This window comes from Asparagus officinalis, chromosome 5, assembly GCF_001876935.1.
Source record: "Asparagus officinalis chromosome 5, Aspof.V1, whole genome shotgun sequence".
NCBI classification, from domain to species: Eukaryota; Viridiplantae; Streptophyta; class Magnoliopsida; order Asparagales; family Asparagaceae; genus Asparagus; species Asparagus officinalis.
Genome location: NC_033798.1, coordinates 825015 through 839104, shown reverse-complemented (window position 1 = coordinate 839104; position 14090 = coordinate 825015). Strand labels below are relative to the sequence as shown.

The following is a 14090-nucleotide window of genomic DNA, read 5'->3' as shown; positions in this document are numbered from 1 at the left end:
AAAACCCATGGGAGTCAAAAGCCATCTTCTGTCCTTAACCATCTGCATCCTGCTACTCCCATGCTACATCATCTTCCACCTTGTGATTGACCCAATCCTTCAAGTCGCTATTCCCTTCTTCTTCCAACTCATAACATCCTCCCACTTCGCCTGGCTCCCCGACTCTCGATTCCTCGACCAGTGTCTGGTGCCTTTCGATCAGCTCATGCCCATATGCGACGCGATCCTCGGTGTTTCTAGGTACAAGAAGGAACACGAGGAGGTGAGGTGCGTGTTTTGTTTGAGCTGCGTGGAGGAGGGGGAGGAGGTGAGGGAGTTGAGGTGCGGGCACGTCTTCCACAGGGAGTGCCTGGATGGGTGGATTGAGTTTGGGAGGGTGACGTGTCCCCTCTGCAGGGCTGCTTTGGTGCCGTTCGAGGTGAAGGCGGAGGCCGAAGAGATGGACGGAGATCAGTGAGCATGCTCATTTCTGTAAAACAGGTTATGTGCAGGTTCAGCATTCATAAAGAAAATACGACGTCAATCTCAGCATTGACACCACATTTGTTTTGTTTTATATCATTATATGTCGACAAATTAAGATTGCACTCTCCAATTAATCATTTAATCCTAAAAAAGTCAAAAAATATTCTTCCATAGATATCTAACGGTACTGAGCCAGCATCAAGGCCTCAAGGGACCACATTCCTAACGCACGTGGTTTTTTTTTTTTCTTTTTTTCCGAGTCCCAAACTGTGGCTCCGACTGCGATGCGTACCACAACGCGTGTACATACCGAAAACCACTGGTGCCAACTCGACGCACGGTCCACGGTTTTTTTCTCAATTTAAAAAAAAAAAAAAGAATCAATGATGCTAAATGCTAGAACTAACCCAATGCTGCTTATTGCTCCTAGAATTCTTCAGACCTGACCGAACAAAATCAGGCTTGCAAGAAACAGGGCGCTGCTAGACCCGTGGGCGTTCTTAAGAAAACAGCATCTCATCTCTCTTATTTATACACACAAACACGATCACGGTACTCAAACATATCTCTACCGACAAAACTCCCCTTAGTGTTTTTTTACCAATGGCTACTCTTGTTCTTCTCTTCTCTGAGCTCCTCCACCCCGACCACGCAAATTTAGATTTGCACGCCGCCATCAACCGTTCTCCATCGCTCAACTGTTCTCCATCGCTCAAATGCTCGTCATGGAACTGTCGTAGCGGGGCAACAGGCGCAGAGGAGAAACCGACGGTGAACGAGAAAAAGGAGGAGATGGGTTTGGTCGAGGATCCAATTGGTGATGGGAAGTTTTCTGTTGAGTCCATTTGGCCTTGATAAAATATTTTCTGGCTGCTGGACAGTTCAACTGGACGAATATGTACAAATTTTAGTAGATTCTTATGATTATGAAGTCTTTTTGGTCGCTGAGATTTTTTTTGATAGTTTGCGGAAGTAGTTGTATCTGTGGTGAACTCTTTCGACGTATACAGCATGATATAGGACTCCCATGCATATAAGATAACTATATGCCCATTCAACCACAGAAGACCTCAAATCCCCTGATCCAGCAGAAATCATCTTCCTCAATTTTCTTTACGCATCATAATAAATCCGACCAACGGCCTCATCAAGTAGATCCACACCTAGAGTTCAAGGTGCACAAACCAATCTCCATCTTAAATTGAAGCTTACTCAAAAAATTCCTCAAACAGAAAAAGTAATTATCGCCACCTTCGGCTTTCCAAAAGGCCCCAAGGATATGTACTGTAACATTCAATTCGGTAACTGAGTGGATCTGTATCCGTCAATATATCTGCTGGCTGGATCATTCACGAAAGCAGCATTCACCATTTATGGAACTTCATCGGCTAGTAAAAGCATTACTAATTATAGGAGAAACCGTTAACACAGAAAATCAAATCCATTTATGGAATTCTTTCTAGCTGGAACAGCACACACAATCAAGCTGGAAATCAAAGATATCAAAAGGAGAAAACTCAGAAGAAAAAGATAACGATCTCCAGCCTAACACAAACGTGTTGAAAGCCTCACATGAGAACAGTTGAACGATGCAGGCGCTAATTACAAGAATTTGACAGAATACAGTAAAAATATAACCAGATCTATACATGAACAACCGTCACTGTTCGAAGGTAAGCTTTCCGCATTCTACATTAGAATACATGTATTTGTCTAAGTCGAGCAAAATACACTTGAGGGGAGTTGCAAGAATCTACAGGTTACAAAATGCACATTAATCGTTCTTTGAAGGTTGAGCTCTAAAACCACCTTCTACTCTCTTCTCAAGAGTATATGGCATATAGGTTCCAAGAATCTTATCCCACATTACAAAGAAGGGTTGGGAAAAGTTATACTTGCTTCCATATAACTGATGGTGTATATCATGATAAGCAGTATTATTTTGAAAGAGAAGTTGAAAGGGGTTACCAGGCAGCCAAAGCCCACAGTGATCATCCACAGTTTTAATGGTGGCAAAGGAGAAGAAGACGATGGAGGTTCTTGGAGACATACCGGAAAAAAGGAAGGACAGGGCCCCACCAACTGTGTCGAGTAGGAGCCCCTCAACTGGATGGTTGTAGAGGGCACCGAAAGAGTAGGGGACTACTAGCCGGATGGTGAAGGGAATGAATGTGGCGGTATAGGAACTTGTTTTGGTGCATATATCGGTGCATGAAGTACTGCCATGTATCCATGACGAGCATTGCCACTAGAAACTGTTTGGCATAGACTAGAACGGAAGACACTTGAGGTGGTGGTGAATCTTCATTGTGTCCTGCAACCTGTACAGAATCATAGGCTGGAATTAGCTATAGTATATGTGACCATCTGGGTTCTTGTAGCATATAATGTATCCTATAGATAATAAATCCCCTCAGAACATACCACATGCAACGTGATGTTTGTTCAACCGTGCAAGTGAAGTGATCACAACATCAGCTCACATGCGGGAGGTTCTGTTCGGGGATATATATTCTATTCTATAAATGGTAAAGAGCAAGTATATTATTGGTGACATCATTGTATTACTATTACATTTGCCTGAATAGAAAGGGAAAGAAAGAGAACAACAGCAGGTTAGAGCCCCAGTCAGGTACAAAAACTTCAATGTAAAAGTCTGGATTAATCAGAATGATGCTCAACTTACACTCAAAATGTGAAAGTCCAAACTAATCATAATGATGCTCAAATTATGCTCAACATGTAAATAAAAAAATGTGCTCTTAATATCTACTAGCCAAGTAGCACTATGACGAGTCAAAATCATAAAGTAACATGAGTAACTGATAATGTTTATACCATGGCTTCACAGCTAGGTTCAGATGATTCGAGTTTTCCTGCATTATAATGTTAAAATCAAGCAAAGCAAAAATGTTGCTTTTAAGGAAAGTAAGATTAAATACTAATCCTTTTCGATAAAGAAATCTTCCCCATTCGAAGAAGTATTAGTTTATACAAAGAAAAGAAACGGCATAACTTCATTACCCACAGTATCAACTAGAAACAAACAACAGATGATCAAACATGGCAGAGCATTATAAGAATGTGCATAAAGAAAGCGAAATAATTTAGTGTACGACTATGTTGCACGGTACGACCTGAAACAACCAGATCCATGCCCAACAAATCAGGAAATGGATGTGAAGTACAAGATAAACACTGAAGAAGTGTCTGACAACATTGACAAGTATTTTAAATTAAAGTATGTATTATATAACTGAGTACAGGTCTTACCAAACACATGTATATTTTCAAGGAGTGGTGGTATCTATTATAGGTACGTTACATGGTAGAAGTAACAAAGGAGTGGCGGTTTACGGCACGTGTCAGGTATAGATAGGTTTCATTGTAGAAGTACCCATGCGACATAGGTGTATGACAATTAATAGAATAAAAAAGCCTAGTGGTGTTGAGCACAATTGAAGTTAGTCAAGGGGTATTCATTAACGAGATTTTCTTATGAAGAAAATTATTGATTAAAAGTTCATGTGCAACAGATGACAAAATAGAGAGCACAGTAAAACGCAAATCCATATTCACAACCATGAATAAACTTATATTTGACTTCTACAGTCAGTGAGTACAATATACAACCCCTCTTGGTCAGCTCAAACTCATTCACTTCTCAAATTTAACTTTAAAAAGTAACTCGTAGTCTAGCAGATGTTTTTTTACAGCAAAACTTAACATAATATGACAGAGTGTACTACCAAGAAGGGATGATAATGGAAACCTCCATTCTACTTACTAGCCTCCCGTATGCAAATTGACCTCAGTTTAATCACAATAAGAATAAGGGACCAACTGAACATGTCCTGCTCTAATCATATCACACTAAGAAAAAGAAAATCATTGCTTGAACTAGTAGCTCGCGCAGTTAGGAAAAAAAATACTATTAAGACAAGTCGTGTGTGCAAGACGGCAGGCAGATTTCGCGATAGCCCCAGAATCCTAGCAAGATGGAACCATCCATCTTCTCTATAAATGGTCTTCCCCACTGTCAAACCAGAAAAGATAAAGAGCAAGTTATTGACTTAACTGCAGACAAAGACTGGCCAATTGCGGTCCCATTTTTAATAACTGCATAGGAGGACTTACCAATTGTGGTTCATTTTTAACATTTTTCCCAAAATAGTAACCCATTTCTATTTACAAAACAGGGAAGAGAAAGATAGTACAATAAAAATAAGTGAATTATTGCATAGATAGAAAGTGATATTGGAGCAAAGAAATTCTTAAATGATGTAGGAAAATCATGAGTCAGAAAATGCAGTATGCCAACATGTAATGAGTTCAGGAGATATGCAGAAGAAGACAATTATTAACCAAACCAGTTAACTTAAATCAGTGACCTCCCACTACGTGTGCATCTAACCCAACAGAAAGTCTAGAGCATCGTCTTTGTGTATACGATCATGGGGACACGCTACATATGGTGACATGGTCAATGACCAGAGAAGGAAATTTCAAACAATCCCATGAAAAATGGGAAGTAACAGGAATCATGGTTTGTTTTCAAGAAAAAGCTAAGCCTGTGACTTTTTGGATAAGTATTACATCACAAACGGAATCTCTGGTCTAAGGGCGAGAGTTAGTCCTCAGATATGTGGTATCGATGCGTGTTGGAGGCCCCATATCGTGTCCCAGACATATTCCCATTAATATATGCAAGTTACTGGATGCATCTGATATGCCAGAACGTTAGCGGCAGTAAACCACCTTGGACACAGTCTACTTTAAAGCTGAATGACAATTAGTTTCATGGTTTATATAACTGGAAATTGATATTTTTATGAGTTTATATGAACATCTATTCATACAAATAGTTGTTACAAACATTGAGGTTATATCATGCCTTATCCTAGTTCTTTATATATTGTATTATTTTAAGACCTTACTCATAATGAATCCATATCCAATTTTATTAACTTTTGAACATATTTGTGTACCTGTGTTTTGACTATTTCTCTGTCCCATGTGCATTCTATTGCAACATAACCTTCCAATGTGTTAACACTTAATTTGGACATGCATTTCAAGGTCCACTTTAGCCAGTCAATTACACGTGCGCGCACACACACATGTGCATGCCCATGCATGCACTTTCTCAGAGAAAACTATCACGAAAATTTCCTGAAAAAAGAAAGTAAATTTTGTGTGCATGTTTCCACGTTCATAAATTTTCTTAAATAAGTTATCTTTTTCACAGAGAAATTATGTGTAGATTGTGCTTTACAGTCCTCGATAACATCCCTCTGAATCACAATTTTTTCAAATATTGTCCTACATATTTCAGAAAACCTTTTATTCACCAAATGGAAATGGAGATTTTTATTGCCTTATGGGGTTTACCCTTTCTATTTAACAAACATATTTATTGCTTAGAGACTTTTAGAATTTGAACTATGCATGTCAAACAACAAGATTAAGGCAACTATGACGTCAAACAAATTTATATTATTGTATATCTAAGAATAATCAAAGTGACTATTCAACTAGCACTTTTTGTATCCATTATTTCATATATAGACATTTATTCTAGTTACACATACGTAAAACCAGAACTATCTATGACTGGATGTTCATCACATGTCCCCAAAGCTTTTGTTTTCCGCCAAACTACACGAAATCCCATTAAAGCTGCCGCCCTTCAAGACATGTATTGTCACCAACTAACCCACCCCCACCCCCCAAAAAAATAATAAAACAAGTCACTTAACATCTCTTCCTTAGTGAAACACTGAAAGCAAGATACCACTTTTCTATTGATCAAGAGTAGCTCATTTGTTATCTCATGCCCTGGTCATAGTGACGTGATTTCTATTATTAACTACATGCAAAATTGACATTTTATAATACAAAATAACAAAGGGTGTAAGTGATGGGGAAAAGGCTAGGGGCATCAAGAGATGGGAAAACAAATGTCATGCTGATTATTTGTTTCTTAGAGAAAACCTCTGATGGGGCTTTATATAGTTTATTGAGGCCTTAGTCGTATATAACCTACCACAAAATTTTGTCAAAATACAATGAAGATAAAAAAAAGGTAAAGATTCTAATGCTCTGCCACAGCTTTTGATGCATACGAGAAGTTGAGAACTAGTCTTTGCTACGTTCATCACTCATGACAATGATGTTGATGTTCTTTCTTTCTTCGGGTTAAAACTATATTATTATTACCATAAAAGCAATCTCAATTCTCACTTCAACGGAGAACTTTAACAAGAGAAATCATCCTCAAGGTCCCAGAACCTAATTCAAAAGCAAAGTAGCAGAAATTTTCTCTCCATAAATAGTAAATATATCCAAAACTTAAGAAACCTCAGTGCAACTTTTATCTTTTTGAGGCAACTCGTTGCAATTCAAGTTGAAAATTTGCATCTTGTAGAAAAATGTAGACATTTAACAAAATTCAGCATGAGATATAGGTTCTTTCTCCCAACTGAAAAGTCAATTGCCATAAGAACAGTTTGAGTATACAATTAAAACCATCACCACACCAGAGGTTCGGAAAAAGTGAAAGGGACTTCAATATGGTACCAAATCAAGCCAGTCAAAACTTCAAATCCAACTGGCCACGCATCTTAAACAAATTTAAATAAATAAAACAAGATACTGCTATGTGACATGAGCTGAGGTTTTTGACCTGTGAAAAGCATGCTCAATCTGGATGACAGAATATAAAATTATAGGGTAACTATTCTGAAATCCCTTCCAAGTTTGACAGCTTATTATGAAACTCCAGATTCATTAATTTTCATTTACAGCCCCCCTGCTGTTAAAAAGAAACTGTTAACATCCATTTAGTTTTTTTTTTCTTTTTTACCTAAAATACCGCTCAATAATCTGCTTTTCTTCCCCAAACATTTGCAAACCCCATCTCCCACATCTTGCAATCAAACCCAAGTACCAGCGACTGTTGACAAAGAGAAAATTACTAGAAGATGAAGGCGATCTCTTCAAACCCTTGATTTTAGCCTCCATTTGGTGCTATTTCCAATTACTTAGTCTATGTTGTCTTTGAGGTAAAGGAAAATGTTAAGGGGAATAAGGGAATAGTTTTAGAATATAAATGGGTTTTAAAAGTTCTATAATGGCGGAGGGTTTTGTAATGAAAAGATAAGGATAACAAGTTCCTAATAAATGACCAAACTTGAAGGATTTTCCATAATAGTTGCCCAAAATTATAAAGCTCGACCCTCACCATTAATTTGGGGCTTTGATGTAATGGAAGGGACTTTAATAAGATCAAACTAAATAGTCACCTAAAAAAAACTATGAAGCAGTTTAACCTCAAGCTCCGATAACCTAGTTCAATCACATGGGTAAGATCCCAAGAAAAGAACTTTCAGCTCCTCCCCTGCCCAAGAAACGACTTTGTCAACAAGATGACCGGGTCAAAACCAAGCTGAATAAGTTTTCGCCACAATTCCTCTCCATAAACAGTTTAAACATAAATAAAGTCATCAACTTTACCGTACTTTAGGTCAAGGAAAAAAAACCCCCTAAATTACAAAACTGCTCACCGCGAACAAGAGAATCGAGACGGCAGCCTGAACCGACTGCTGAAAGAGAACGCCGCGAACAACCGTCGCCTTCGAGATTGAGTTCATGGACTCCTCATCTTTCCTCGAGTGCATCCGATACCGATCCAAATCGTTGAGGAGACAGTACAATCCCGAGTAGAGCCAGTAGATTCCGATGGGGATGAAGGTTCCGATGATCTCTTCGGAGAAAACCCCAGCCCAGAGTCCCTCAGCAGCTAATCCCATCGAAACCCTAGAAAGATTCGCGCTTTTTCCAGAGGTTTCGGGTGTACCGCGGAGAGTGGGGAGGAGGCTTTAATGCGCCGGGTCGGCGGCTATAAGATGTGCAGGTGGTGGGCCCCCGAGGTCCGTGTCAGGGTGGTTTATTGAGCGTCTCTGGAGACAGCGGTGAATGGGTGTGGCTAAGGGGCTATTGGTTGTACGTGGTGGCTTGTAAAGTGATTTCATAAAAAAAAGACATGATTTTAGGAGAAAGCTGACATTGAAGTGAGGAAAAAATAATTCTAACCAATATGACCATTTAGGGGCTGTTTGTTTGTATGTTTTTACTATGTAAAAGGATGAAAAGTGAAAAAAGTGGGTCTCAATGCCAGCTTTCATCACTTTACATTGTTTGTTTAAATTCTCTTTTACATGAAAAGCTTACACATTTTCGATGGATAAATTCAGGATAGTCACCGTACATTGTCTTTCATCATCCATGCTAAAGGAGGTGCCTCTGGCTAAAGACATGTTTCTGATTTTTGCAAAGTTCTCCTGTTATGAAGCTGGAGTTCTATTAACAATTCACGGACAAAATGGCTTTTATGCACCTTAAGTCTGTAGGCTATATCTAAAATGACGAAAAACAAGGGAAGGAGAAAAAGAAGGATAGAAGACGGAAGACAAAAAATAGCAGAAAAGAAAAGCAAAAAAGATGACCACATAAGTAAAAGCAAAAGAGAGTTAAAGATATGATTGTTAAAAAGGGGCGTAATAATTAATTTTTAAAGAAGGAAGACTTGAATAATTATAATTTTTAAAAATGTAAGACTTGAATAGCAAATCGCGCAATTCAACATGACAGACTCCTAGCGCATGATGGGCATATCATAGAAAGGTTGCGCTGCAAAATCATATTATTTTCAGTTTTATTTTATTTTATTTTATTTTATTCTCCAAAAAGCCACCAAGTATCTTTGCATCAAATAAGATTAGTGTGAATATTTTTTTCCAGCTACAGTAACCTCATTTTAACAGTTACAGTTATTTTTTTGGAATTTTTGGATTGCTACGGTGTCCCGTTTTTGCTATAGTATTCACGTGTGTTATAGTGGTTTTTTCAAAAAAGACTCTTTCCTATTTCATGTTTGCTACAGTAAATATTACTATATTAATATTACTATAGCATAAATAGTGAATCTTGGGTTCTCCCACTTGTACAGAGGAATAGATAAGGGCTCTGTTTGGTAAAACTAGCTGTTTGGCAAAAGAAGTTGTACAACTAGCTTAAATTTGTTAAATGACTAAAAAGGACATGCAATATTATTGATATAAAATTAAAATTATTAGGGACAAAAACGGAAGATGAAAAATTGACAGCTCTTTCCCAAAGACAAACGCTACTTGAGGTAGCTTTCCAAAAGCTACTTGCAAAAGACACAATCTTCAAAATAATCTCCTCCTATTTTTGGTCACCAAACAGCTCTACTAGCTTATTGACCAAGTCAACAAGACACAATCTTTTAGATAAGACACAATCTCTTGTTGCCAAACAGTGCCAAGATAAACCGCCAACAGCTTCCCCACATGAGCTTCCAACTCTATGCTAGCCCAATGGGCCTACTTACTTAATGGCCCATTAATAACCCAAGATCTGACGACTACATTTGGACCCCCCCCGCCCTCCCAACCCCACCACACTTCCTGTCCCCATCTTCTTCCATCGTATATAACCGATTTCAAAATCTCCGAATAAAATAATAAAAAATTCGCCCCAGGGTTCTCCTCATTTTGGCGCTCGAGAGCAGCTCAGGCGACCGCCTCGAGGTTCGAGACGACGCAGATCTACAACTCGGTAAGTTTCTCTCTCTCTCTCTCTCGCTCGCGCGCGCGCTCAGATCGGGTCCCTCCTTGATTCGGTTACTCGCTGCATCCTCTCTCATCCTAGGGTTTCGGAATTCGCCGCCCAATTTTTGTTCGGAATTGTGTGCAATATTCTTGTTTTTTCCCGGCTAATTTTGGTGATTATTTTGGAGAAATGTGGTTTTCTATAACAAGAGCGTGCCTTTAATTATTTCTTTCCGTTTTGTTTGGTTCTGCCAATAATTGCTCTCAGCTATCTGTTTGCAGCAGTTGACGGCAATAAATTTTTTTTTTTGTCGGGTTCCGAGCCGCCCAAAACAAACTCCAGGAGAAGAGCGGTAGTCCTGATAGAGAAGAAGTTGGAGAGCGAGGGAGGTAAAACGGGGTAACTGGTCGCAAATGGGAAGGATTTGATCCATACAATAAGGGGAGAGTCCGTGCTTGAAAGGCCGAGAGACCCGTCGCTTTTGAAGAAAGGATTAGTCACTTCTGCCAGCATATCTCCTCGTAGGAGGAAGCCGGTACCCAGACCCGAGAAACCCAGGTGGCAGACTATTCTCAGTGTTCTCGCCAAGAACTGCCTGCTCCTCGCAGCTCTCTTATTTCTCGGCCAGACGATATGGAAGTGGGCTGACAAAATTCAGGATCCTACTCGTAATGCATTTCTGAGTTCGGAGCGTGAGGGTCGTGTTTCGGAAGTTGAGACCTCTTTGAGGAGCATGGGAAAGATGTTCCAGGTTCAATTGGAGGTTTTGGATAGGAAAATTGGAAACGAGGTTGGGATTGCGAGGAGTGAAGTGATGAAGCAAGTTGAGGAGAAAGGTGCCTTGTTAGGAAAGGAGCTAAAGAGTTTGGTCGCAAAAACTGACAGTTTGGACAAGTCCCTCAGCGAATTCAAAGACATGGGTTTCGTCTCAAAGGAAGAGTTCCAGGAATTTTGGGATGAGTTAAGGAACAGTGAAAAAATTGATGGTAGTGATAAAGAAGTGGATTTGGACAAGGTTCGGGCCTTTGCGAGGAATATTGTTGAAAAAGAGATAGAGAAGCATGCTTCTGATGGTCTTGGGAGGGTTGATTATGCTTTAGCATCTGGTGGGGCAAGGGTTATCGAGCATTCACAACCTTATCGTATTGGGGGAACTGACAGCTGGTCTGCTGCTCTTAAGCGTCGACGTGGAGTTCATGGTAATGCACATAAGATGCTGGAACCAAGTTTTGGGGAGCCTGGCCGGTGTTTTGCTTTGGAAGGGAGCTCTGGATATGTTCAGATAAGGCTTAGAACTGCAATTATACCCGAGGCTGTCACACTTGAGCATGTGTCAAAGGTAATGTTCATTCTCTATGTTCCTTTTACTCTTGACATCTTGGACTTTGTCAGTCAATTTCTATTTTTGTTTTTGTTTATAAAAAATTTCTGCTGTTTAAGCAAAGATTAACATTTTGATGCATTAATTTAATGCATGTCGAATCTTGAATCATGTAGGCATTAGGCAGTGGTATTGATGACGAAAAATGGGTTAAACTTTCCAGGCTTGGCTTTTTAAACATTACCTCCAATATCTATTAGATATGTCAGCGGGTACCGTTCTTTCTCTTTTTAAACTTGTGGCAGTTGTATGTTGAAACATTAGACATTAGAGAAGCATGGGGAAGTGAAGGAAAATAGCACTGGCTTAGCCTTGAATCATGACCCACTGCCTGTAAGTTATTAAGTGGGTTTAACCAAGTTTATAACTTAAAAATGGCAGGGTTGGGGGTTCAATCTAACCCTTCCAATTACCTCTTTTTCTTTGACACTGCAAAACTCTGAAAAGTCCTCCCTTCTTACTCTTTATTGATCATCTTTGAATTTTCTGTGTGTATGTGATATGCATCACCCTACAACATAAAAGTTCATGTAATGATTCAGAACATCGATGGTGGTGTATTATTACGCTTTGGTTGATGTGGCAAACCAGAAGTATGAAGAAAGTGGATGAAAGTGAAACCATAGGAAGATGCCTGTCAATGGAGTTGTTGATTTAAGATGGAAAAATGGAATGATACGTACAGGGCCTACAGGCTAACTATTATTTGTGTGTTTGTTGATTCACAAGCTAAATATAAATGGATGTCTCTTGTATTAGTCAGCTGCTATATGTGTTCTTGGGGAATATGACTAGAAATCATACTTGTAGGATGGAAGATGTACGTTCCTTTTTATGGGAGTAAATACCATATAGCTTTGAAACTGGATATATCTGTTGGGGGTAGATGGTGCCCTTGATGCCCATGATAGGAGGATATATGGTCCAGGTTGATGTGTCTTATGGTGAAGCTTGTCTATCTGTTTAAAGTCATGAGTTGGGAATCAGAAACATTATCAGCCACTTGTGATATATAAAAGGAAAATGTCAAAGATGACAAAATAATGAAGTGGTTGAGTAATATCATACGAAGAAATGAACTAGTAGAAACTAAAAAATGGAAGAAAAGAATAAGTAAATAAATAAATGATCTTGAATAGGTGGAAATTATGGATTGGGGGTGTGTAAATTATGAAGATAGATACGAAAAAAGAGGATATCACATGGTATCTACAGTAAATTATGCCCATCAGAAAGGCCTCTTCAACGATATCTTTGACCAATTATATTGAGAATCTAAGATAGGCCATAGAAGCTAAAAAGAACTAAACTAGCACCAAGCCAAGGGAGTTGATGGTAAACCAAACAACTGATTGAAAGTTTCCTCCTGGTACTGCCTTTTTCAGCTACTGATAGCAAAGGCATTTTTCTTCATCTAATGGAGTTAACAAGACTGGTTTTCGCTTCATTGGCCATGCCAAGTTTGAGCCCAGATGTAGGTCGATGGAGCTAAATGCCAAACTTCAGTTTTGAATTGCATCTTGTGGTTTGGGGCACTTTACAATGAAAAACTTTTTGATCCAGAATCATATGCTTATGCTACATCCAATTCCAATATGTTTTCATAATCGCTATTGATGCATATAAGATATTGAAACAATTTTCCATTCTATCGGTTATAGGATGGTTGTTATATGGTCCCATAGACTGAAGCATGTTTCCCGGTAATTGACAAGCGCGAGCATGTGCCCACACCCACAAATATAGAAAAAAGAGAGGGAGGGAGGATTATATATCAAATAAGCTGTTAGAATGTAAAAGGACAAATTTTTAAAATCACCCTTTTTGCCATTTTATACAGCAAAATCGACCCCATGTGAATATATTCAGCAAAATCGACCCTTTTCTTCTGAAAAGGGTCGATTTTGCTGACTGAAAAATTTTAAGATGAAATTGCACGGGACTAGCAGTCCCGTGCAATGGATTCCTTTACCCGTGGTAATTTTTTTTTAAACAAACGAATCTTTCATTCTCTCTCTTCATCTCATTCTTTCTTCTTCTCTCTCTCTCCTCCATTCCCCAAGAAATCCAACCCAGCTCCTCCACTCTCTCTTCGTTCTCCTTCTCTCTCAACCCGCATTCCCAGCTCCTTGAGCTTCGCCCACAGCCGTCGAGCTCCAGCCGAGCCCATATATCGCGGGCCGTCGACCTCCACCTCAGCACTCTTCTCTCGCCTCTCCGCCACGCATCTCGCAACCAATCGTCGCTGTCTGGGCTTGCCGTAGGTGGGAGAGGTTGCCCGGGGTCGTCGGGGTGTCTCGGTGGGGATCCGGTGGTAGGAGCTGGAGACGTGGCTGTGCGTCGAGCAGGCGAGGTTGATGAGGGGTGAGAAGAGCTTGTGAAGGGTCGTCGTGCTGCACGAGCTTGAGGAGTTGGACGGCGGTTGGTTGTCGTCGGGTCTGGTCGGCGTGTGTAGAGGAGGAGGTGATGGGGAGCTTTGGTGGCGGCGGTGGTTGAGGCGGAGGTCGGTGCTGGTGGAGGGCGCGACGGTGGAGTGGCGTGTAGAGGAAAAGGAGGATGCGTCGTCGAGTTGAACATCGGGGTTCGGGCTTGGGCGTGGTGAGTTACG

At 39.9% G+C, this 14090-nt stretch overlaps 1 protein-coding gene and 1 pseudogene across 1 annotated transcript in view; one reads left to right on the top strand and one right to left on the bottom strand.

The window, feature by feature from the left end:
• Positions 1986-8394, bottom strand: LOC109841165 (annotated as a pseudogene).
• Positions 10508-14090, top strand: part of LOC109843928 (protein SAD1/UNC-84 domain protein 1-like) — a gene marked incomplete at its 5' end in the record, with an annotated part of 9866 nt that continues 6283 nt past the window's right edge. The window contains one exon of the mRNA XM_020412910.1: positions 10508-11440. Within this exon, the coding sequence (XP_020268499.1) occupies positions 10508-11440 (933 nt within the window). The remainder of the gene's footprint in view (positions 11441-14090) is intronic.